At 39.1% G+C, this 27,174-nt stretch overlaps 1 protein-coding gene across 3 annotated transcripts in view; it reads right to left on the bottom strand.

Moving 5' to 3' along the window:
- Nucleotides 1-7,566: 7,566 nt before the first annotated feature.
- The window catches only part of sept12 (septin 12), a 65,688-nt gene continuing 46,080 nt past the window's right edge, over nt 7,567-27,174 (bottom strand). For all 3 annotated transcript variants that reach the window (XM_034594507.1, XM_034594508.1, XM_034594509.1), the window contains 8 exons: nt 23,716-23,844; nt 14,678-14,759; nt 13,728-13,865; nt 11,592-11,709; nt 11,152-11,247; nt 10,801-10,897; nt 9,663-9,714; nt 7,567-8,437 (listed from right to left, as the gene is read on the bottom strand). In XM_034594507.1, coding sequence (XP_034450398.1) covers nt 8,272-8,437; nt 9,663-9,714; nt 10,801-10,897; nt 11,152-11,247; nt 11,592-11,709; nt 13,728-13,865; nt 14,678-14,759; nt 23,716-23,844 — 878 coding nt within the window. In that variant the 3' untranslated portion in view covers nt 7,567-8,271. The remainder of the gene's footprint in view (nt 8,438-9,662; nt 9,715-10,800; nt 10,898-11,151; nt 11,248-11,591; nt 11,710-13,727; nt 13,866-14,677; nt 14,760-23,715; nt 23,845-27,174) is intronic.

Genomic DNA, 27,174 nt, shown 5'->3' on the forward strand with positions numbered 1-27,174 from the left:
AACTTTGTTCATATTGCATTAAAATGCAGACACCAAATGGATTCTGATGTGCATTTTATACACATCGCTTGCAGTTTTGCGTGTGTATGTTGGGGGGCCTAGTGGGGGCGCCAATCTGAAATCTCGACTAGGGCTCCAACATTGCCAGGGCCGGCCCTGATGATACACATCTACTGACAACATGCATCATTTGACCATACATTCAAGTAGTTTAAAGGCTTTTCTGGAGTTCTCAACCTTATTAGCTTGCTCAGTTGTCATCACATGACCTAGTTATGGAAAAAGACTCGGCAGAAGATCACGGTGAACCGGACGATTGTTGTGAGCTGCCCTCTAGACTCCTGTGAAGTAACCAAGACTGGTAATTCAAAAGGGACCAGCAGAAATATGCCAGTGAAACTCCCCTAAGTGGCTAGATTGAATTCAGGTCTCCTGCACCAGAGGACATGCAACACACCGTTCCAGCAGCCAAACCTCTGCACTTTTGCTTGCTGCTTTGCTACATGAAGGACTAACTACTTTGGTAATTTCAGAGATGTAGTTGGGAGCCAGTAAATGGACAAAAGAGTTGTTTTGTAAAACTACTATGTCCAAGGTCAATTATGAAACTTTATAATGTGTCATTTTTAGAAGGCTCTGACCTCATTGTGTTTTCAGGTTATCACAAGAGGAAAAATGCTTCCATCTGAGAATTGACTTGGTTGTAAGTTAGGGTCTGACCAAACGTCCACACTGTGACATCCATCTGACAACATCTATCTTTTACATATACTGTAAAAAACAGTCAAAAGTTTGGACACACCTTCTCATTAAATGTTTTTTCTTTATTTCTCTTTCTTTCTACATTGCAGATTAATATTGAAAACATCAAAACTATGAAGGAACACATGGAATTATGTTGTAAACAAAAAAGTGGTAAACAAACCAGAATATGTTTTATATTTTAGATTCTTCAAAGTAGCCACCTTTTGCTTTGATGACAGCTTTGCACACTCTTGGCATTCTTTCAATCAGCTTCATGAGGTAGTCACCTGGAATGGTTTTCAATTAACAGGTTTGCCTTGTCAAGAGTTCATTTGTGGAATTTCTTGCCTTCTTAATGTGTTTGAGACCATCAGTTGTGTTGTGCAGAGGCAGGGTTGGGGCACAGTTCTATACAGTGAATAGGCCTATTCGACTACAGTTCTAATCCATATTATGGCAAGAACCACTCAACTAAGTAAGGAGAAACGACAGTCCATCATTACTTTAACACAGGAAGGTCAGTAAATCCGGAAAATTTCAAGAACTTTGAATGTATCCTCAAGTTCAGTCGTGAAAACCATCAAATGCTATGATGAAACTGTCTCTCATGAGGACTGCCCCAGGACAGGAAGACCAAGAGTTACCTCTGCTGCCGAGGATAAGTTCATTAGAGTTACCAGCCTCAGAAACCACAAATTAACAGCACCTCAGATTAGAGGCAACATAAATGCTTCGCAGAGTTCAAGTAGCAGACACATCTCAACATCAGCTGTCCAGAGGAGACTGCGTGAATCAGGCCTTCATGGTCGAATTCCTGCAAAGAAGCCACTACTGAGGAAGAACAACAAGAAGAAGAGACTTGCTTGGGCCAAGAAACACAAGGAATGTACATTAAACCAGTGGAAATCTGTACTTTGGTCTGATGAGTCCAAATTTGAGATTTTGGGTTCCAACCGCCATGTCTTTGTAAGACACACAAAAGGTGAGCGGATGGTCTCTACATGTGTGGTTCCCACCGTGAAGCATGGAGGAGGAGGTGTGATGGTGTGGGGGTGCTTTGCTGGTGATACTGTTGGTGATTTATTCAAAATTCAAGGCATACTTAACCAGCATGGCTACCACAGCATTCTGCAGCGACATGCCATCCCATCTGGTTTGCGCTTAGTGGGACCAGCATTTGTATTTAAACAGGACAATGACCCCAAACACACCTCCAGGCTATGTAAGGGCTATTTGACCAAGAAGGAGAGTGATGGAGTGCTGCGTCAGATGACCTGGCCTCCACAATCACCCGACCTAAACCCAATTGAGATGGTCTGGGATGAGTTGGACCACAGAGTGAAGGCAAAGCAGCCAACAAGTGCTCAGCACCTCTGGGAACACTTCAAGACTGTTGGAAAACCATTCCAGGTGACTACCTCATGAAGCTGATTGAAAGAATGCCAAGAGTGTGCAAAGCTGTCATAAAAGCAAAAGGTGGCTACTTTGAAGAATCTAAAATATAAAACATATTCTGGTTTGTTGAGCATTTTTTTTTTTACCACATAATTCCATATGTGTTCCTTCATAGTTTGGATGTCTTCAATATGTAGAAATGTAGAAAGAAAGAAAAAGAAAGAAAAACCATTGAATGAGAAGGTGTGTCCAAACTTTTGACTGGTACTGTATGTCAATTATATTCCTTGCTTATCGTTTGAGGCCTGTGTCGTTTGTAAGAGCCATCTTAGATTTTTGCAATACACACCATACATGAGCAATATTACCATATTACAACAAGAATTCTTGTATCACCTCATTTTTTCTTGTCTGAGATCTACAGATGAGAAAATGGGACTGTTACCAATGTGGACCATAGTTTGAAACTATAGAAACTAACACTAATAGAGGATATTCAAGTTTACAGGTGATTCAAAAGAACCAGAGTCTGGCTACACAGCTGCTATGTACCTCATCCCTCGATTGACATAAAGGTAGCGTAGCCCCAGACTGCACAATTTGCACAGTCTGAATGTGGCTCTTGTTTTTTTCTTATGTATTTATTTGGGTCCATATATATTTGAGTGACTTGTTACAGTGTTTAATGCAACGATTTGAGGTCATTAGATGCCCCCTATTGGATTCTTTGACATATTGCACTGACTTTTGTAAGACCACATGGAGAACTGATGTTCTCAAGAACGTTGATTGAAATATAACGTTTTTACTGTAGATGTAACAAAGTGTTTTAAAAAGAGAACCTTGCATAATACACATAGGAATGACAGAAAGACCAGAATAAGACAGATGGTTTTACACCATCAGAGGTTTGTCAATATAATAAAACTTTACATGGAATTTACTTATAACACAGTTACAACAACAGCTGCAGGTCCTGATAAAGGAAAGTCAGTATTAAATGGATTGGTTACTTACAAGAGATTACCAATAGTATAATTTGCAGTCTTACAGTCATGCAGTATTAGTTAGAGGGTTTACTCTCTTTTCCAGTAATTTTCCTGGACATGTCCGATACTATCATACAGTGTTTGTTGTAGCTGTTACAGATATCTGACAGTTTAGTCTCAACAAAAGGAAAATACCAGAACACCTTTCCTGGTCCACACAATGAGTTTTCACTTTGTCACTCATTTTCATCAATGACTGAAAACTGCTCTTTATGTTTCTAGGTTTTCCAGGACATTGGAGAAACCTGTAGTATAATGTGGAAGCGTACATATACACAGAAAATATATCACTATATATACTGTAATCTGCGTGTTTATCATGTCCAGTTTTAATATATATACGTTTTGTTATTTTTAAGATACACCTGGTTTGTTGTTGTTTAAACATTTGTTTAAGGTTTCAGAAACGTATTACTCATGTTTGTTTATAGTAGACTACTGTAGTTTTGACAGTAGAAAAATATTGTCTTCAGGTAATTCCTGTTGTTGTTGTCTTCTCATGCAAAGCCATGAGAAGACATGTTTTTAACGTAGGACTTCCAGAGGGGAAGAACATGGTAGTCTGGGGCCTGGTCCCCATCTAATATATACATGAACATTTCCTGGAAAATTATTACTGAAAAAGAGAGGGGATCCTGTTACTTATCCTGCATGACTATAAGATGATGTAGTGGTGTAAATTGATACGTGACATGGGTCTCAGGATAGGGTGTAGAAAAAAATGTCAAAACAGCAATCCCTTCTAGTATGTTTCACCAAGATGTACGAAAACTGGTAAACTGCTCATATTTATAATATTTTGATCTCCAAAAAATGCTGGAGCAGAACTTGTAAATTTTGATTTTGAATGTTGTTGTTTTTTACATAATAGGTTGTGTACTTGTTTTCAAACTCCTGTAGAATTAATCAAATCTAAAGAGTGACGACGTATGTGATGCTGATGTGATACTGATTCACAAAGCTTTTGAACAGCTTTCATTGAATGGCATGTCAATGGCAGCCATCTCCTCAAAACTTCACATGATTGATAATGAAGCATCCTGTTCTGAAGACATTTACATGCCAACATTCACCCATAGTCATAGTGCCACTTCTGTTAACAGGAAGAATCCATGTATGAGAATCATTCCTCGATTTACATGAAATTTGGACGGTCTGTTCCACACCTGATACACAGCAAAACAATTCAGGCTTTGTGCATGTTTTCCACCACATAGTTAACACAGGAAGCAGCATGTAAGCTCTCTCACACTCCATGTAGCAAACAACATCCTACTCATTCATGTGGAGTCCAGTCGTTGAAAATAAACATCCCCTCAGCTTCCCCAATGTGCACAAAGGAGCCAGGGCCTGTTAAATGCTGGTTGGAGCTTTAATTATTAGGATTAGAATTATTCTGTTATTGAAATGCATTTTGACATTTTGGGTGGCATATATTGACAAGTTTAAATCAGCACAAATTGTTCTGACATGAAGTTGAATGTCTGAAATTTGCAAGCAAATCTCGCGAGCCATACTCTAAACCAGAGGACGCTAACCAACTGACAGACGGACCAAGGTGTTCCTAACTGGTTTTACAGCCCAGGAAACATTCTATTTTTCAGTGTACAAAACATACAGAACATGTAGACAATCAGCCATGAATAGACAATACAGTCCAAATTTACAATGCTAGATAGATCAAATAAAATGTGAATCAAATTAAATAAGCTATCAATCAAATAGATTAAAAATAAACTAAATAAATTAGATTGTGTGAGTGTACATTCATTTGATGAATTGTGCTTTACCTTTGCAGATCCAGGACATTGTAGATCATGAATTGTGGTGGCAGCTGATCATGGATTTCAAGTACACTGTTTAGATATACAATATGCTTGCTGCTCCCTGCATCTCTGCCAAACTTTGTCTTTTTTTATGAATACTTTAAACATTGATACACTGCAGCCTCAATTCAGACTCATCTGGAGAACATCTCCAGAATTCAGTGCATGTTTGAAAGCAGCTTAAAAGTTGACAGACAAGGGGATCTCCCCATGTGGGTTAATGTGATGTTGTGTGTAGATAAAACTGTGTAAGCAACAATTTCTCTTCTCTGGACCCACTAACCAGACTCAATGTTCCTATTGGCTGCCTCAACCAGCATAATGTAAAGTGTAAGAGTCAACTCTTCTATATAAAAGCACCTTAGTTTGTATTATGTGTTACATTAGCTGCATTATACCCTCAGACATTGGGAAACAAACCCACTACTCCTAGGCTTGAATAAAACAAGCTTACTTTGATAAAACACAACCTTTTTAAGGTGAGCACAATATGACCTAAAATAGATTTCTAGGCCACAAACAAAGCAATAATGCAACAGCATATTTTTTGATATTGTTGAATATAGTGCTGAAAAAGTTTGTAATTAATCAATTGGCAAAACCTAGATTGACTGAGCAAAGTCAGAACCAGCAACACTTGCAGTATAAAGTTTTAGTAAAAAGAACAATTTTATTATGATAACATGAAGTGATGTAGAGCTCTGTTGAGATGGACTTAGAGCTCAAGGGTAGTAACTGTGGTTGGTGTGTCAGCTTATTACAACGACTACACTGGACTAAGAAAGTTGAAAGTATTTCATTGTAAGCTGTTGACACAGCGGTCACAGTGAAGAGCTGGGAGGTGAGAACACTAACACTCAATGTCAGACACAACACGTCTGTATGTGATCCGTAGAGGGTTTCACTGTTGATGATCGGTAACTGCAGAGAGAAACTGACATTTTGGATGCCATGTCAGAACTGGATCCAAACATACTACTACATTTCTTACTAGATGGTGGTGCAAAGGCATGGCTGAATGGATTCAGTGATACATTGCTTTTAATGAAGCATGGGGTATTGTATCTACTGGCATACTGCCCAGCAGCACTTTTGAGCCAATAAAATCACATTTAACTTTTCAACATATCGACAACATCTGAAGGTAAGAGTGTGTTCTGAATGGAGGTGAAAAGTCTGCCATTACAGAATGAGAGTTTTACATTATCTACAGATCTCTTTCCGTCCTAATGGCAATTAGTCATCAGAGTTTGCAGATGGTCTGGCTCAGGGAATTTGAAGATGAGATTTGATTATGGTTTTGTAAAGTCAATGTCCACAGGTTCAGCTTTTATATTGAGCACATGACTTGTGCTACAGATGACTGTGTTTGCATGTTTACTCTTAAGTAACTAGGTTAAAGTCTACTTTACATAGCAAGCAGGTGTTTAATTGTTTCTGTAATTCCCTGATTAACTGACTTAGTCAAGCTATTGGAAAATAATTGAATATAAGCTTTAAATCACATCACTCCCTATGAGACAAATTGTGATTTGTGAATATGGGCTATACAAATACAATTTGATTGATTGATTCCACAATATAAAAAATACCTACATATTTCTGTTTTGTGAAACCAATTTCCTGAAAATGTGTTTGACAAAGACTGCATACTGGGAAATTAATGGAGTGGAGCATGTGGATGAGAAATAATTACAGTGGTGTCCTTGTATTTAGCCTGCCCTAAGTCAGACACAAACTGAAACTAACCCAAAGCGGCCTGCACAAGTCTAAATAAGTTGGTTGCCACCGTGTAATAGTAGAAGTTAAATTCTGACACACAGCTAAAATCAGTGGGCCATATAAAACATAATAAAACCACATTGCAGATTGACAGTAACCAAGTAAACACAGTGCATGTAAACACATTGCCTGGTTACTCCGAGCAACCTGTTGTCTGTATGACTTGGAGTTTTTGTTGTTCATCTCAGAATAAACACCATGTGCACATTTCATCCACTGGGCGGAGTATTGAACAAGATTAAACACTGATGACATAAAGACTTGTTTTATTCTATCTGTGTTACAAATGTTACAAAAACATTTTGGAGTTTAGTTTAGCTTAAAATGAGTTAGAGGATAACAACTTCAATCAAGCAGTTGTTTTGGCACTTTAATAGGGAATACATGTTTAAAAAAAGTATCTTAGACTCAAGTGTGGTCCTACAATATTCAAAACATAAACAGAATATTCAGTTTTATCCATGTAAGTGTAGACATAGAGACCTGACTGGAAAAAGAAGCTAGCAAATGTCGAAACTCAGAATGATGAATTACGACATGTCCTCCAAAATCCTACAGTCTAATCATTTTGTTTATATTTTCTACAGCCACATATATAATTAATGCAGCTCAGTTATATAAGGCAGCTATCTTGTTATAAAAGCAACTTAAACCAGGGGCACATCCTCCACTTCTCCACAGCACGTGGGTTGACTTGATTCTCACAAGGTTTGAGTACTTCAATTCAAGAGTACTTTAAGTAATATGTTAAGTCCAAAGGAAGAGGGCAGCATTGGCAACTGAACAGGCTCATATTCTTAAATTGACAGTTTTATTGAGGGGGGTTATTTTACCTGTTCTGCATGCTTTAACTATTTGTATGTTGCTTGGTGTTCATTGTTACATTAATCGTCAAAATAATTCAAATCCTGTCCTGAAGCAACAACATGATTGGCTTCTCCTTCAGGTCATATTCAAAACCAACCAGGACAGAATGATACACTGCATTAGTAAATGTGTGTGAACACCTGTACAAAGTGGGAGTGTGACACCCAAACACTCTGCCCATATGATAGTTGAACATGAGCATGAATCTCGTACTGTAACAACCTCCCCTCATCTACTTCCAGACCTTCCAACAGATACTAAAACATGGCTGCAGCAATGGACCTTAGTGAGGTCCAATGCTGCCATTAGGTGATAAGGTCTGTTCAAATTTAATACAACTGGCAGATTTATATCTATGTTCCCTCTTATTGTGCCATCTTCTTCTGCCTGCTCTCCCTCGCCCTGTCTCCATCCTTCCAGGAAATACATACTGTATAAGCGCACATTGAAAAATATAATCATATTTGTTGTCTTGTGTAATAGAATTTCTCATTTAAAAACAATGAACAAGTTGGTCCCATGATGAAAAAAGGAAAAACATATTTGAAAAAATCGTTTCTGCATCTCATTTTTTATGTGCTGGAGCATCAGCAGAGATGACAGAGAGATTAGAGGTGACTCTCTGATTCACATTTGTCCGCAGTTCCATTCTCCAGTGGCCTGGTGGACAGTCCCATTTCGCTGAAGTTCATGTTGCTCTCGTTGAGCCGTCGTACACGGTAGCTCTCATAGTGGATGTTGTGCGTCACCTCTTTCAGGTCCTGCAGATGAGACCTTTACAAAAACACGTAAACAGAAAGATGAACAACATCATATTGTTTTTGCTGCTCTCTTTCTTATAATCCGGCTCAGACCTTTAGTATATGTAATTCACGACGGTTCCTGTCGACCAGGTGGCTAGTTGGTCTTTCTTGAAGACGTCAATATGACAACAATCACAAGTGATAACTGATCCCTACATTATTTGCAAAGGTTTGCAGCTTTTACAATATTGATGTTCCAAATCAATATATTTAGAGTTTTTTTCATCAAATATTTTGTTAAAAAGATCATTTTGATGCATCTACACAGAAGTTGTTTCAGCTGCGTTTGTATAATTATCCATTCCATGCATGTCTGACAGTACAAGTCACATTTCTCTTGCTATATGTATGTAAATGTTACCTAAAGAGTATTTTTTACTTTCGCATTACTCCCTCCATTTTACATAATTAACTTCATTGAATGTGTCTTGGGTGACCTATACTCAACATGTGCCTGGATGTATCCTGCATGGACAGTGTTACTGTTGTCTGTCTGTCTCTATACCCGACACTGCCATACATGTCATAGAGAGATGAATAATAATAATAATAATAGTACATTTTATTTCTACAGCACCTTACCCAAAAGGTAGATCCTGGGGTTTTACTGTGTTATGGGATTTATTTCACCTCAAAAACACTGTAACCTCTCTTCTCTCAGACCACTTCAGGGTCAGTTCACCTACATTACTAGTCAAATTACTTATTTCTTAACAATTTTAGGTAGTTCCGTGTTATAATGATACTTGAAGCCGCTCTCCAACTGATTAAGATTTTAAGGTACACGGTGCAGAAGTTTGGCAGCCTTAGCATTCCTTTAGTTGCTTTCTGTCACATGACCCTCATCTACAAAACTGTAGTGATCCCTTAACATCTCCAGCGACTTTCAATATCCCATCTCTTTAATTCTATAATATAGGACAAGATGGTGAATATCCCTTGTACGTTTGAAGGTCTCCTACACAAATTAAGTTACCAACTACCAGAAGATGTAAGTAGGTGTTAGCGGCCACCAGTGGATGTTAGGGACATAACTTCAGTTGTTTCGCCTTTTTAAACTGAACACATACTGTTATAGGCAGCAGAGTCAAAAGCTGTCCCATTTTATAATATAGGACAAGATGGATGATATCCTCCCAGTTGATGTTGGTGAGCATTTTAATAAAGAATCGAGTGTAGCAGTATTGTATGCTCACCTGATCAGTAGATCTCTCAGGTTGGCAAACTCGCAGTGTGCAACATTCTCAACTGTGGAAAGAGAAAAAAGATTTGTTACAGTTAAGAAGTAAACTGATTAGTGTTACGGATGTCTTCTGGAAGCTGGTGAAAGGAGAACTCAGGCAGCATCTGATGTCTTATGCAGAAGATTTTAATGTGGACTTAATGCATCAAGGAGACCAGAAGGTGGAACAATTCCACACATACTCAGAGAAGGGAGTATGTGTGGAATTAGACAGGCACTATCGTCCTAATGGTATTGTGCAGATGTAATGTGTGAGGATGGTCCAAAATAACTGGACCTTGTGTTGGACAAACCACTTTTACAGATTCATGTATCTGTACATGTTCTATTTCATTAAGCAGCAATTACAAGGGTTATTATAGCCAATGGGGATGCTGTTAAATGATGCCTAGTATTATTATTACTATTTACCTGTATTATTATTACTTTTATACCATCTGTATACTCAAACTACCCATGTAGTAAAATAAAGACTAAACTGAACTGACAGTTGAAAATACAGTAAAATAATACAATAATAACCTATTGTAAATTCCAGAATGATTCATATTTCTTTATACAATGAATCCAAGTCAGACTCTTTTCATATGACGGATTTGACACACACACACACACACACACACACACACACACACACACACACACACACACACACACGCACGCACGCACAGGTACAGGAATGACACAGGTAAACATGCCACTGTGATGGACGTGATGGCAGGTAAACATAACTGTAGCAGATATACTGTTTATACAATAGCTGCTGCTTACAAAGTGGTGATTGTCATTCCTGTGACAGAACAGGAAACTGGATGTCTGACTCTAGTGATAAGTGAGGGTTCTGCCATGGGAGAAATTATAGTTCAAGTAATAGTTCAAGACATGAAGATGTCTTCCAGAGTCCGTTAATGATGCGTTGTGTGTTACACAGGAAGTTTCAGGTTGTACCGGAGCAGCTGCTGTACTCTCTGAAGCTTCAACTCCATCTACTCATGTGCTTTGCCAAATTAAGATCACAATCTGTATACAGTGGAAACAAGTTAGTGTTCATACATAAATGAGGTTTTACTGATGTGAAAGGGAAGCCTTACCTTCAATGATTCCCCACTTTGTTTTACGGCCCAGGACCGTGTTTCCATTCACCTGGTGCTCCTTGTCGGTGCCCACCACAGCAAAGGGAATGCTTTCCTGGACACACAATACCAGAAAGTCTGACTCAGGCCTATTTGACAACTGATTCATTCGTTATAACATGAGGAAAAGAAAAAAAGCTGCAGGGTAGAAGCAATAAGCTTTATGTAAAAAGTAACAGTTGCAGATGACCCAAACTGGAAGATTACACGTGATTTCCTCTGTTTATTTCATGCATGTCCACCAAAACAAAAATACTTTGTGACAGAGTCATTCTCAAACTGACTAAATAAAAGGTGTAGAGACATTACCCTGATCCTGTCGTTGATGATGTGCTCCTCTAGATCTTCATCGTACTCTTTTTGGGGGTAAACCTGAATCCCATTGGCTACCAAATCTTGCCTGATCTGTCAAAAGGTCAAAGGTTAAACACAGGTTAAATAGGTCCGGTATACACTGACAGCTATGGCCAAGCAGCATACTGACAGTTAGATATTTTCCATGCGTGATGAACAGTTCTCGAGTTATGCAAGCCACAGACAGACAACCATTTATGACAAGTCCACACTGCTGACAGAGTCACAATTATATGGCCATATTAACAGGTTATCATTTATATCTATTATGAAAGTCCAAAGTAAATAAAAAAATATACAACACGTCTCTTGCTGCAAATTCAATGTACTGAGTAAATCATATAGTCACATTTTTTAATGTTGCACAATCAGAGCTTGTATGTGTGTTCCCTCACCCTCTCTTTGAACTCCTGTCTTTCCTCAATTGTGAGCGTGTCAGCTTTGGCAATGACGGGTACGATGCTCACTATCTTCCCCAACCTTTTCATGAACTCAACATCGATGGGGCGTAACCTGGGAACAGACACATTTCTGATCAGTTTGGACAACAATGAATATCTGTGTAACCTACATGTAACACTGTGGATAAATAGCCAACACTTAGACATTGTTAGGAGATTACATATGGTACATTGTTGGTTTTGGCCTTATCCTGGGATTTGTTGACAATCATTGGAAGGAAAACATTTGAAGGGCACTCAGAGACCACATAACTCCACCAATGTCCTTATGAAACCACATATAAATTCACTACATCCGACATTGGATGTCTGATTTTTGAAAATGTAGAAAAAAAACCTACATCACAATGTTAAAGAATGTGAAAAAAGATTCCTGGATCCGCCCCCAACATTTAATGGATTCTTTCCTGACCCATACCACATACTTCCACCAGGTTTCTTGGAAATCCAGCATAGTTTTTGTGTAATCCTGCTAACTAAGAGACAGAAGAACAAAACAAAAACATAACCTCAGATGAAAATATGATCCTGGTCCTTCTACTTGATGGATGGATCCAGAAAAACCCTCAAGATGTTACAGCGGTTCGATTGGAAAATCATTAAAAATTCTATCCATTCTGCATACCATAATGCCATCTACTAAGAAATAATGCAGTCTCCCAAGTAGTAGTAGTAGTAGTAAGACCTAAGTGCCCTCCAAAGAATTAATTCAAACCTAATCATTGTCAGAAAACAACGAGCTAAAACCATACGGATTTCTGAAAAAAAACATTTTGTCTACTGTCATCGTTATCTTGCTTTTTGTAGCTGAACCATCAGCAGTACAATCTCCTTGAAAACATAAATGAAGCAAAGATTGTTTACCATAACCTGGTTTCTAATAACACTGACTTCATATTTACACATCAAGTAAGTTACATTAGGAACCCACTCTGGGTTCAGGAGTCAGGCACCATCTCTAAATTCAAGGTTAAACTTAAAATGTTCCTTGTTTATAAAGCCTCTAGTTAGAACTGGGTCAGGTGAGTCCCCATCCCTTAGTTATGCTGCTATAGGACTAGACAGCTGGGGGAACTCCCATCATGCACTGAGCACTTGTCCCTTTCTCTCCGTCTCTCTGACCCAACATTCATTTATTTACATGTCACTAACTATGTGTCTTTTTCCTCCCATAGTCTCTCTCTCTTTCTCTCTCTCTTTGCAGGTGTCTCCAACTCCAGAGCTGCAGGATAACAACTATTATTATTATTGCTATTATTATTAACAATAATACCTATTATTACTTTATTACTATATGAACTGTTGGTGCTATCATTAATAATCAATTGCATCTTTACACGGTTATTGTTTTCATTATAACTAGTCAGAGCTGATACCTCATCATGTTCCTGGTCTCCCTCTCCTCTCTCACCCCTAGCTCTCTCTCTCTCTCTCTTCTCTCCCCTCTTTTCCACCCATCTCTCCTCTCCTCCCCATTTCTCCCTGCTCACCCCAACCGGTCGAGGCAGATGGCCGCCCACACTGAGTCTGGTCCTGCTGGTTTCTTCCTCTTAATGAGGGAGTTTTTCCTCTCCACAGTCGCCAAAGTGCTGCTCATTGTGGGAACTGTTGGGTTTCTCCATAAACATTTTTAAGGTCTTGACCTTCAATGTAAAGTGCCTTGAGATAATGTATATTATGATTTGCGCTATACAAATAAAATTGAATTGAATTGAAAATATGCTTAATGTTGTCCTTTGGTTAGTTAATATTTTACAGTGTACCCCGCCATGGGTGCCGCTAGCTTCCCCATGAAGTTGAAGGAGCTGGATCGAGTTCACAAGTAGGAATTTTGATTCTGAGAGGCCAGCTCTAAAGACAGAAGCACACAGAGGCGGCACCTACTTAGCACCTGCACATGCTTAGTTCTGGACTGCGATCTAATAATAATTCAACATGGTTTATGACTGAAATATGTGACTGAGTCAATAAAGCGCAACAAGTCTTTTAGAATAGAAAAACAAAATTGAGAGGAACAATTGGGTGTGTGCAGAAATGTGATTCTGCATCCAGCAGTAAATGAGTACTGACCTGTGTCCGGTGGCAGGGAGGAAGTAGATGCAGCAGTGGACTCTGGTGTCAGGTATTCTCGCCTTGCGGTTCACATGCAGCTCCTCTCTTAGGTATTTCTCATACTGCTCATTGACGTACTTCACTATGGGCTCCCAGCTGATGAGAGGAGTGGCGGAGAAGAGTTAGAGAGAGCCTGGAATATTCTGTTCTTTTCAAGATGCATAAGGTTGGCAGGACCTAAAACCATCAAGAAAATCTATTTTCCGACTACTGCATAAGGGGTCTTGAACTCTGACCTTTCTGGTTATGAGATGTTATGCTACCCACCGAGCTCTCAAGAAGGAAGTGAGATTCCAAATTGCTCAAGTATGTCACTTCATCACAGCATATACAGCACAACATTCTGAGGCTAGATTTTTTACATTGTCAGGCACAACAAGAGTAGCTGCATGGAAATATACTGCATCTTTAAAAAGTGTTCAAAACAAGACTGTAGCTTGAACTGGAAGGAGGGACGAAGTCAGCCTTCATTTTATATAGCAGTGAATGCCATATAAAATGACACATTGTGGTACAGGACTCACCCAAAAATATGGATTAGTAGGGTGGTGTATGTTTTGATTTATGTGGAATCTACAGTGTGTGTGTGTTTGTGCTTATTTTAATTTGAATCCTGCAAACAGCGCAGACAGTATATAAATCTTTAAAGCAGCGACAAGATTTAAGGTAAATCTAGGTAATTTGAGATATTTACATTCAAATTAAGAGACAATACTTTTTATACACTATGATCCAGAGCAGGGTAATAATCTTTAACATACAAACAATACAACAAAGGAGATGGAAAGCTAATAATTGTTACATTTCAGTTATAGAGTTATATATAAATAATATATTAGCCAGTACAGCAAGTCATATTCTCCATTTATCTTTTCTTCATTGACCCCCTCCCCCCTATTGTCACTCACCAGTTCTCATTATTAATTTGGTCTCCAAATCCTGGAGTGTCGATCACTGTCAGCTTCATTTTCACTCCCTTCTCCTCAATCACTGGACAGAGGACAGAGGGGTTACATACGCAATTGTCTGCAGGCCCAGACCATCAAACAAATCCTCATGGTGATGTGTCAAATCCGTCAGTGTGGAATCATATTGAAAAACAATTGGCATGTGAAGTTTTACACAAGAGGCCAGAGAGATTCAGGCCAATGTGAGAAATTGAATTAATTTAGAAATGTAATGAGAGGCTTATATCATACAGACATTTTATAATTGATTAAGAGAATAAATGCTCTTTATTTTAAGGCAACTACGCAAACAATCAGTAAGAGGAAGGGTAATTAGAATGGGAATTAAAAATAAAGTAAACAGGTTTTCACTGAAAACACAGTAAAGGCAGTATACAGCCATTGGCATACATTTGGGTGTCAACTATTTAATAGTGTTTTTAAATTGTCCTAACTGCTATTTTTACCCATCTCAAATGATCTTGCTGTTTGAACTAATCTCAGGATACCTGCAGGGGTTGGGGCTGTGCAACCCCTGTTCTCTATTGTAAGAGCTCTCACGGGTGTGGCCATGTGTGAATGTTTGAGGAAAGCTGAACAGGGAAGTAAAGACTATCATTTTAGTCTATTGCCATTCTTGAGTAAGAACACAAAAATCCCCTTTGAGCTTAAGCAAGAGAGCAAACATCTGGAGCCTGACTATTACGATTTTCACAAACCTGCAATAAAGTCCCTCTTTGTGGGTGTCTGCGCCAGTCAACCGGAATGACTGAGAATTGTACATAGGCCAGTTAACTTCAATCTATTATAGATCTACTTCAGCTTTACAAGTGAGTTGCAAGTGAGTGGTGGCACAGCCCAGCCCTTACAGGCCCAAGCACTAACCCAGCCCGGTCCTTCAGCACCAACTCACCTAGAAATATATTTAAAAAATCACTATAATGTAGTAGGGAGACCTACGATTAAGCACCATCTCTAAATGCCCAAAAAATCCCCATTTTCTATGTATATTGTTGTGGGAACGGAAAGATAAATGACAGAAGGCGGATATATACATTTAACATTTGTTTTTTTATTGATAAGAAGTCCAAATGATAGTTATTAAGATTGAAAAACAAAATAAAATCAAACTAAAACATACCAGACCATAATTAAATTTAACTGTCTCTTTGCTATGCCTCTGAGCAAACATAGGAGGATGTTATTTAGAACACTTTTTTTTATTAAACTCAAAGAACCTTTATCCTAAACAATTGGGGCATCTAAGCCTTTGCTCTTTTTTTTTTAAGCAAATATAGGATGGTTGAATAAACCTTTTTTCTTTTCTTTTTTAAATCAAACAAACAACCAAACCTTTATACAATTAAATGTGACATCTGAATCTGAGCCCATCTGTAGAAGCAGTGTTGAGCCAGTTCACACTTAAAAAGAACGAGTTCCATGCTCAGTTCATGCAGATGAAAATGAACTAGTTCACGTTCATAGTTCATTTTTTATTGGGATGATTTAGGTGACAAACGTATGGTCATGTGTTTGGTTATGAATCGATGGAGTCGGATCATGTCTGCGTGTCGCTCCACTCACTTTAACACTGAGTCCTGACTGCTTCACGTGAACGAGCTCTGATCTCACTCTGTGTGTCACTCTGAGTGGGTGAGTGGGGGCGGGTATGGGTACATGGAGCGGGTCATTCTGCACATGTGGTAATGCGTTCAAAAAATGAATGCGTTAATTGCACAAATTAATCATCCTGCGTTAACGCGTTAATTTTGACAGCCCTAATATATATGTGTGTATATGAATATGTGTGTACACTGAGAGGCAACAATCAAAGTCATACTTACAACCATAGACTGTATATAAAAAGCTTACAATAGAAAACACTGTATGGTAATGTGTCCCCATTTGCATCAAAAGGGCCCATATATATATCCATCTAGTTTCAATAAAACATATATTTTCTTTTGGGAAGTGGAAACTGATCAACCACAACATTAAAAAGGTAACTGGTTTTAATGTTGTGGCTGATATATATTTTTTTACTTAGCTTTTCCAAGCTCATAAAATATTATCAAAAAGATGATATTAAAAATAATGATGAACTCAAAATTGCAAATCAATATAATCATTTAATTTATGGTTCAGACGGAACCTTTTCAAAAATACACAGCCACAACATTAAAATAATTTATCTCTTGTAATGTTTTGGCTGATTGGTGTTTATGTGCCATAATGGTGTATTAGAGCCGGAGTTCGGCTGTGGCTCAGGGGTTAGAGCGGTCGTACTCTCACCAGAAGGTAGGCGGATTGATCCCAGTCTTCCCCATTCCGCATGACGAAGTGTCCTTGGACAAGATACTGAACCCCAAATTGCCCCTTCTCAGAGAAAATGCTGCGCATAGATGCGCTGTATGAATGTGTGAGTGGGTGAATGTAAAACTGTAATAAATAGAGAAGTAGCCTGACGTCCTTCTTCCTGGTCACACTGGGATATGTAGGCCCTCTAGGCCCTAGAGGGCCTACATAACTGGGAGGAGACCCTAGAGTCTAGGGTCTCCTCCCAGTTGGGCAGGCCTGGTAAACCTCCAAAAGAAGGCACCCAGGAGCCATCCTGACTACATTCCCCAACCACCTCAGCAACATGAAGGAGCAACAGTTCTACTCTGGATGTCTGAACTCTTCACCCTATCTCTAAGGCTGAGCCAACGCAGAAAGGTCATTTCTGCCACTTGTATTCTGCCACTCTTAGTTCTTTCAGTCTCAACCGGTAAATTGAAAGCTTTCACCACAGCAGCTTGGTACAACACCCACACATGTTGACACTGCATCAACCCGCCTGTCCATCTTGCACATCATCCCCTCACTCATGAACAAAATCCCAGGATACTTGAAAACTTAAACGCAAGAAAACTCAAAATATGATAAATTCACAACCAACAATTTTATCAAATATACTTTGTGCAATCAGAGGTTTTAACAATATTGCCTTTAGCTCACCCTAAAACAACACAATGTAGTTTAACCTTATATAACGGGTTTACATTGATTTTGCTGTTACACAAACTTTTAATCGGGGCGCTCCTGGAACACCTGAAATTCCATTATGTAAGTCTGGCGTGGTACGGAGGAACTTAGCAATATGCTTTACGCCAGAGGTTCTCAATTAAAACTCAGAGAGGTCCAGTTAGATCAAATTTCATCAAGCAAAGGTCTGGGACATTATAATGTCAACTAGCAAAATGATACAGTGCTATATACATATTGAAATATTAGATTAATAACATCTGTGTGTAGTCAACAACTGACTGTCAAATTAAAGGTATAATGCAAACAACAAGAAGAATACCAATTCTTGTTGAGCATAGAGTTACACAGAAATTACTGTATTTCACAGCAGTCAGTAGATTTTAGCTGTCAGAGCATCTGAGCCAGGTGATGTGTGCAGATAATGAATTAAATTAATTACAACTCTTCAATATTTAATTCCTCAATCAACAATCTTTTTGATCAGTTGTGGGAATTGTATTTAAAGGTACGGTAAGCCATAATTAATTCAATACACTTTTTGTCCAATTCTGCTAATATCTCCTCACGGTCCAGTAATAGAAAAAAATCGGGTTTAAATACTCAGCCTGACTCTGTATTTTGGGAAAGAAAGAAAGTTGGATGACTCGAGCACCACAACACTGTTCCAGCCAATCAGCAACAATCATGCTCGTGCACAGAGGTGGTGGGGTGGGGGTTGGAGGAGTGTTGAAGGGGCAGTTGAAACATCTCAAATGAGATAATCGAATAATTACTTTAATTCCTAATCAGAGGTGCACCGTAGTAATGTGCACGCATGAATGTGAGGGGTGGAGCTAGCTGAAGGGGCAGTGAAGTTTTCAAACATCAACGGATGTTCACCAGAGAATAACTCAATTAATCAATTAAGCAGTTACATTCATATCTCAAAAGAATATCAAAGGAGAAGTTTTTATTAGAAAATATTTAAGGATCAGTTGGAATTTCTCTCTCAAATGCTTTTTTCTTGTTTGAAAAAATAGTAATTTCCCTTCTGGTATCCACTTGTACTTCGGCCAGAGACAACCACCCTTAGTGTCAATGGTACATGTCCTCAAGCTTGTTATGCTGTTCAATAATTTTGTGTTTATCTTCCTCTGTGGTATTATTTTCATGTTCAAATGTGTGTCAAACTCCTAAATAACAATTGACTTTAATCAATTAATTTTCTCTTTTCCTCTTTTCCAGCCACAGGAGTTTTTTCTTCACAAAACAATATTGAATATTTGAAGAATTGACGGTAGAATTTGAGATTTGTTTGATAATGACTCACCTGTTATCCTCTAATAAACTTGAATTAACATTTCCATAACATTTTATAGTATTTCAGTCAGACAACTCACGTTCCAACATTTATTGCAGCAGTAGATCAGGTTTAGTGTTTGGCATCTAGGCTCCAACTTAATCACTCCCCCATATGATTACACAGGAATGATGGGAGTGTAAGGCCCCCCCCGTCGGATCCTACAGGTGGATGTTGGGGTGGTGGAGGGGCTGAAGCAACTGGTAGCAATACTGCAGCAGCAGTGCGAGCAAAGGGGATGATGGGAAATTCCTCTCTGCTTAACTAGACCACCTGATAAGGTGGGTGTGTATTATAGATGGTTGTGGAGAGTGAGGTATGTCACATGATGTATGTCACATGATGTATGTCACATGATTGGAGCAGTGCAGCTCGAGTTGGCTGCCTGAACTAGCTCGCGGGGTTAGCTTCATTTATTGGATTCATAAAGAGCAAATCCTTTGTATTCATAATTAAAACAATGACTATTTACATCTGTTTTGTTGAATATGACTTTTCCAAGGCAATTGTTGAATACAATAGCAAATCCATCTGAAAATGCAGATACATGGCTTAGTATCATTTTATTCTCTCACTGGTTTTGACCAAAGCCTGACATACTCTCCTAGTCTCCTTCTATCCAAAGCACCTAATTCATAGGACTGCTTCCGTGGCATTCAACTTCTCACTGGGGTCTGTGCCAAAGTCGATGTATTCACAATTAATTTAATTTCATTGTAATTTACAAATTTTCATTTGTTTCTCTATAAGCCTTTCCTAAATGAAATCTTTAGGTCCCTTACAGAAAAAAATATCCAATTTTGTTTTTTAGACCTCAAATTATTAAATGATAAGGAAAACATGACAATAATTAAAACAAAGGGAAAAAATGTCCTGTGGAGAGAACAACAGAGGTGGATGGAATCTGGGCTGGTTTTACCAATAACACTGGGAAAGGTCATGTGACAAAGGGAAGAGCTTTTTGACACAGTGCTCTGGCTTCCTTTATCTTTGACCACACTGTATCAAGAGCCTCCTTGTCAACATTGATTGAGCAAATCCTTAGTGAAGCAAATTCTGTATTCCTCACGTTCAGTGTGACTCTTGGAAGCTTTCCATTGTGTTGATACATCTTCAGGATCATTTTTCAACTTAGGCCTCCACACTTTGTACAAGGTGATGTTCAATCTAAATGTTATCCTTCTTTCTTGTCCGCTGTGATGTATCTTTATCTTGATAATTTCCTCTCTGATGGTGTAAACCTAATTTCTTTATGGATAGTTGTCTGAGCTGGAGCAGCGCATCATTGGAAACACAGGTCTGCAGGTGAACCCTCAGCTGGTCGTCTGTGGACACTCGACCTGAGCCTGACGGGACCGACATGCCGGGTCGGGTTCAGACAAAATGTTTTCAATAATATCCGAGCGGCCCGCAGACATGGAGCTCAGCATCCACAGACCTGTGACTGACCTGAGTGCAGTCACAGCATGTCCTGAGCCATCTCTCGACTCAGAAGAGAAATAAAATTGGTTTTCAAAATTAAGGGGCTACACTTGGACAGAACATTTGAACTAAAAGCTGTATTGGTAAAACTATGGAACATGTAACACATTCAATATGTAAACACCAGTGTGAAAACCTAAAGATGGGTGACTGGTTTTGTGACTAAATATTCTCCTCTTCATCATTTCCATCAATTAAAAAGATATAATGTGCACTGTAACTTGTCAGGTGTTTTTTTAAAGATTAAAATTATAAAATATTATGGTAATTTAAATCTTATTATACAACTGTTTAATTAAAAATAAAAAGAACAATAACTAATTATTTTACACAAGCATTTCAGTGTGCATAAGAGTACAGCACTTTTCAGCACACTAACCATAACCAATGACCCACAAAACAACTTTTCAACAACACACACACAGACGCATACAGAATTTTTACGAGGGTCACTGTTGTGTAACTGCATTTCCAAAGGATTTATAGGCAGTGAGGAGTTTGTCACTGCAGATGTCTAACTCCAGATTTGAGGCTTCAGGGAAGTATCCACTGTTAGGATTTTGACAGAGACAAGAGCATTGTTGCCAGAGGCAATGAGACTAAACCTTTCTCGTCCCTGAGGCAGTGGTGGTAACTATAAAAACCCAATGTGAAAAGTGTGAGGTGTGACTGGGAGGACTGAATACAGCAACAAGACAGATGATTATCTTTACTGGAAAAAGAGTGAGAGTAACCATTTACCGATAGAAAATGTAGCAGAATGACCGTATAGTGTTTGATCTGCGGTAAAGAGCAAAAGGTTAGCTGTGGTTTGCCTCTGGTTATATACTATATACTGTCAGTTTCATTCTGACAGTCTTGTCATGTGGAGGCAAGCCTTACTTCCTCACATCCTCATCACAGCAGCTTAACTTCATGGCATACTTAATGAATGGAGGTAATGGATCTGTTGTTGACGTGTTCATTTAGCACAGTGGTCCAGAGCAACCATTCTCCCTGAGGATTTTTAAGCCTATTGGACCGTTTTGTATGGGGAACACGGATTTCTGATTCCTCATTGAAAAACACATCGTCCAAATGTCCTTAACTGATACTTCAATTAAGGACATTCAATCCAACAGACTATGTTTGCTGAGCACATCCTCACCAAATGAGGACTTCATTTGAGTTTAATTACAAGATTTTAATTATCTCTCCTTATCTAAATTTAATTAAGGAATATGCGTTGATATGAAAACTTTTATTTTAGAGAATAAAGAATGCAGATGTGCATTTATGTTTACAAATGTTTATTGTCTTAATAACAACTTCTATATATTTGTTTGTATTGTTTTTTCTTTTTATTTGTAGGTGTTTGTAATTAAGTCAATGGTTAAATTGTATAAAACCCTCAATCATACAACTTTTTCATAGTGTTTGATAATGATATCTGTCTTTTTTTTTTGACTGGCCGATACATCGACATTGGACATGTTTTACTCCTTAATATCAACCCCAAACATCAGTTTTGGTAGGGCTCTTAACATGTAACAAGCTCATAAGAGCCTTCATCATCCTTATAACATTATCAATTTGTTTGTATACTCAGGCTTTAACCCATTTAATACATCTTCCTGTCACTCTCACTAACCTCGTGGATTGCAAAGGTCATAGATGATGTGATGGGAAGAGATCTGCAGTTTGCCTCTGAATAATGACCATATTTAGACTTTTTGCCGGGATGATGTGTGTGTTCAGCAGCACTCTCCAACTGTCATACAAGACCAGAGTTTTCTTGAGAGGTTCATGTTTAAGAAGGACTACCTACATACTTCACAAAGGGACTATATATTCTGAGTGCTACATTTTCTCTGCGAGGTTACCTGCCTACGTGCTCATAGTGAAAATGTGAAAATGCTAGTTTAAATAGGAAATGTTAACTGTCCTTATAGTCTTAGTATGGCATTTGCGAATGTCGAAAAATAATAACTATTCATGTCATCGTGAATCAGTCCTGCTCATTGATTGACTGTAGTGCTTTCATTTACCTGGAAAGACTGAAATGAGGGAACCACACTATTAACGGTATAAACCTCGGACAGTTGAAGATGTTATATTGTGTCATGGTGAAATATCAACACAGTGCAGAAACCTAATCGCATCACATCCTGTAGAGCAGATGTGTCAATACTGATGTTAAGCTTAATACTTGACATCCTAGAGGAGACAACTACAATTTTGTTTTTATGAGAAATATTAAAGAGTTACCAGGCTAAAAACGACACTGTCAGTGTCACAAGTATGGGTGTGGTGCATGAGAAGCATGCGTTTTGTACTTGTAAACACACACCTCTAAGATTGTCAGGGGTGTTAAGTTACTCTTTATTTTGGAACAACGAGATGGTTTGTTCAACAGGTCAAAGAGGGTTAAGTGTTTCAGCATAGTTAGAAAACCATTTTGTCTCAGGCTACCTCTACACTAATAAATGTTCACTTTAAAACAGTGTTTCACAACAAACATGACCTCTGTTCATATGAACAGTTTGTTAAGTTTTAGGGGCTTGAAACCTCCAAAGCAGTGTCGACGTCAGACATTATTGAGATATGAAACCAAATTAAATGTTAATGTGTATAGCAACGGAGGCCCTGTACCGTCTAAGCAAGAAACTATCCCTATGAGAGCAAACATCACAAGTGGGTGAACTAAAATGTCAAGGCACACAAAATATAGCAGTATGTAGATGGGAAAATCTAAATGTGAAATAAACTTAATCTAGATTAATCTACAGACAGATAAGCAACCCCTCTAAAAACTAGAGAATTGGTTGGGAAGCAGTCAAAGCTGGGCTTCATGGTCATGAGCCAAGCAGAAAAAGGAAAGTGATGTGAAAGTAGCATGTGAAAGCTCATCAGTCATAACGTCTTCACACTGGCCAGAACAAATGTAAATGTTGTAGACAGGGGAGGACAGGGAACAGAAACACATGCCCATATTTGATATTCAAGGTACACCGTCTCTTCTAAAGCCATAAAGGGACAAATCCACATACCTCATAGCCTCAAGAATCCTAAAACATTCCCTGTGTGTGTGTGTGTGTGTGTGTGTGTGTGTGTGTGTGTGTGTGTGTGTGTGTGTGTGTGTGTGTGTGTGTGTGTGTGTGTGTGGACTCACCATGGCTGACTGAATGCAGTTCGACTGTTTTGGAGATCTCCTCTGCGTAGTTGGTCATGCAGGACTTTCGGCTGACTTTGGACTTGAATAGAGTGTTGACAAGTGTGGACTTCCCCAAACCACTCTGACCTGCAGGCACATAAAACAAAGGCTTTTAACCCCCTCCAAGTGAATATCAGAGTGTATATTATAAGCCAAAGCCCTGTTCATACCTGGATTTAACATGTGTCTTGGGTGATCTGTTCAAAAGTGGACAGCTCTAACACAACCAGTTTACACCTACTTTCGAAGGTGTCTCAAAAAAACTTTCTTTTTGCAAAATCCAAATTTTGAATTTTTAAACAGCGGAAGCCAGGAATACACTACTTTATTAAAAATGTTAACATTAATTAATATTACAAATGTAATGACCAGTTTGATTTGATTCAGTAGAGGCCTCACTATCAGCCTGAAATATTACATGCCCTCTTGAACTATCAGTACAGTAAGCCAGTAATGTTATGAATGACACGAGGAAGTAAAGCCATCCTGACTGGACAATCATGCCAATTGTTACGTGTCTCGGCTGCTTCCTTACTGCTGATTCAAATGTGGTGCAGTGTTTTTTTGTTCTCCCTCATGGTGAACCACTCCTCCACCATACGCACATCCAGGGGATTCCTCCTGGAGCGGCGCCCTGCACCGCCCACTGGCTTTAGAATCCAGTGTTCCCCGGTTCTAGTTGGCTCCTCTTCCAATTTCACCAGCTACCAATGATGCTCCTTTGTCCTCGTGGCCGAAAGGATAAGAAACCCTGTGTGATGTTGCCATTGGCGACTGAGATTTAATCATTCAGTAGTAAAAGGGTTCCTGTTTGGGCTACAGTTTTGTTATTTTTAGTAGGGGAGTAGGGACTAGGTATAGGAAGGGGTTTTGCTTTTAACTTATTTTATGATTTTGCGTCACACCCTGCCCATAACCCTGTGGTCCTCATATTGTTCAATGCTGGTTAGTATTGCTTATGTAGATCTTATTTTGCCCTACTACAATAAAAGACTACTTTGCCAGATAAAATCAGCGCTGTGTTGCTTCCCTTATTTCTAGACGCATACTGGGTTGTAACATAATTACAACCCAAACTTATGTAGAGTTTGCTAGGGATAAGGGAAGCCTCTTTGATAAATGGTGTGCTGCGTGTAAAGTGGCTGAATTTTCTGCCCTTCGTGAGCTGGTATTGGAGGACTTAAGGAATACCTTGCCAGAGTTTTATATTTAAATGAGTAGAAGGTGAAATTATTATTCTGTCTTGGCTGATGAATATGTGCTTTCTCACAAGGTTAGATATCCCTTGTCTTCCTTTGACAAACCCCGTTCCGTTTCTGCCAATCACAGTAGCCCAAATAAAACACCTGCTAAAGAAGAGAGTGTTTCTTTTGCCACAAAACTGGACATGTGATCGCAAACTGTATATTGTTAAAGCACAAAGCAATGCATTGCCAACTCAGAGCGTATCGAATGAGCGAAAACCAAAAGGCATTGGATTAATTAAATCTAGTCCTTGTGGAAAGACTCCAGAGCAGACTGAATGGTTTAGTGTCATTAATCCGCAAACCAGGTGATCAACGACCCTGTGAAAATTGTCATTCTCTCTAAAGTTTTTCCGTTTTCCGAGCAGTCTACATGTGGCTACAGTACTCAGTGGTATTGAAATGGGTTAAGTCCTGCGACCACTGCATTTTGTGCATGTGCAGTCTAAATTTGTCACTGGGGTGTTCCCTGTTGCCTTATGCCCAGCCTTGCCCATCAGTAGCATTGCCAATGAGAAACGATGTTGCTGGAGGACAAGTAACTCCTGCCCTCAAAGTGTTAAGCAGTACGCTTACACTGCACAGCCTATATTCCCTTCATGCATAGTTAAGCGCGGCCGTAGTAGCAAGCTTTGTGAGGAGGCTCAAAACCATCAGGATATTGATTTATCTGACAGAGTATTTATGACAGATTTGGCAGATGATACCAAAACAGGAGATATCATCTTCGGACTGGCTTCAGCTGCCAGCTGCGGCTCATTACAAAGAGTTACCAAAATGCTTCGCCGCGGTGGTGAGTAGTAAGCAACGCACATAGGAATCACCAAGCTACTTTGTAGATAATGATGTTCTGATGCGCACATGGTCATCACTGATGGCTGAAAAATCTGACTGGAGTGTAATTCGCCAAATTGTTGTGCCATCCATTTATTGTCAGCATGTGTTGACTCTAGCTCATTAAAGCCTGTGGGCTGGCCATTTAGGAGTAACCAAAACATACAAGCTCATTCTAAAACACTTTTTCTGGCCAGGCTTAACGTCTGATGTCAGTAACTATTGCCGTACCTGCCACGTGTGCCAGTTAGCAGGAAAAAACAAATAAAATTCACACACATTTTTAGTCTTAACTGTTCAAACAGGTCCTTAAATCCTTAGACATCCAACACACCGTTTCCAGTGCCTACCACCTGGAGTCACAGGAACCCTTGGAATGGTGGCATCAAACTTTAAAATCCATGATTTGTAAATTTTGTTTAAAAATGGGAAAAGGCAAGGATGAGGGTATTCCATTTCTGCTTTTTGCAGCGGGAGGCAGTGCAGGAATCATTACGATTCAGTCCAGCAGATTTAGTTTTCAGAACCACTGTTCGTGGGCCTCTGACAGCACTTCAAGATGAATTCCTTTCAACAGAGTTGTCTCCAAAAACAAGTGTATTGGACTATGTGAGCAAGTTCCGCGAACGATTACACCACAGGCTTGTTCCTTTGCAAGAGAAGCGCTTGCAAATTCCCAGACAGAGATGAAAGCCCAGTTTGACCGTTCCCCGGTAGCTCGCCACTTTAATGTAGGTGATAAGGTCTTGGTATTGTTAACAGTCCCTGCCTCGTCTCTGTCTGCACGTTTTTCTTGGCCATACAATATCAAAAGCTGAGTGACATAGACTATGTAGTTAGTACTCCTGATCAGAAGCAATAAACTCTTGTTCACATCAACATGCTGAAACTATATCTCTGGCGTGACAGCGACACACAAGTCCCATGATGAAAGCCGATCCACCGCTTGCTCGGCTCTCATTGTAGCAGAGGGTGATTAGCTGTGCATCCACCTCTTCAACAGAGTCCGCGATTTGAACTTGCCTTTCACCGATCAAAACCCACTCGTATTTTTAGCACGTATGTATAATCACAACCAACGGCTCATGCACTGGGCTCAAGAGTGGAACCTTGTGATAAAACACAAAAAGAGCTCTGACAATGGGGTGGCCGATGCCCTGTCTAGGGTGTAGTTATTCTATGTTGTTACCCTTACTCCTAGACGCATTCTGGGTTGTAACACCAAAGCATCTGAGAAGCAGCTTGTAGAAGTATTTTGAGTTTTACACCACTGACAGCAAAGTAACAAACATATGTATGGCTGTTTCTCAACTTTGTACCATGCAATATGTTGGCTCAC

Source organism: Hippoglossus hippoglossus, chromosome 8 (genome assembly GCF_009819705.1).
Source record: "Hippoglossus hippoglossus isolate fHipHip1 chromosome 8, fHipHip1.pri, whole genome shotgun sequence".
Taxonomy (NCBI): Eukaryota; Metazoa; Chordata; class Actinopteri; order Pleuronectiformes; family Pleuronectidae; genus Hippoglossus; species Hippoglossus hippoglossus.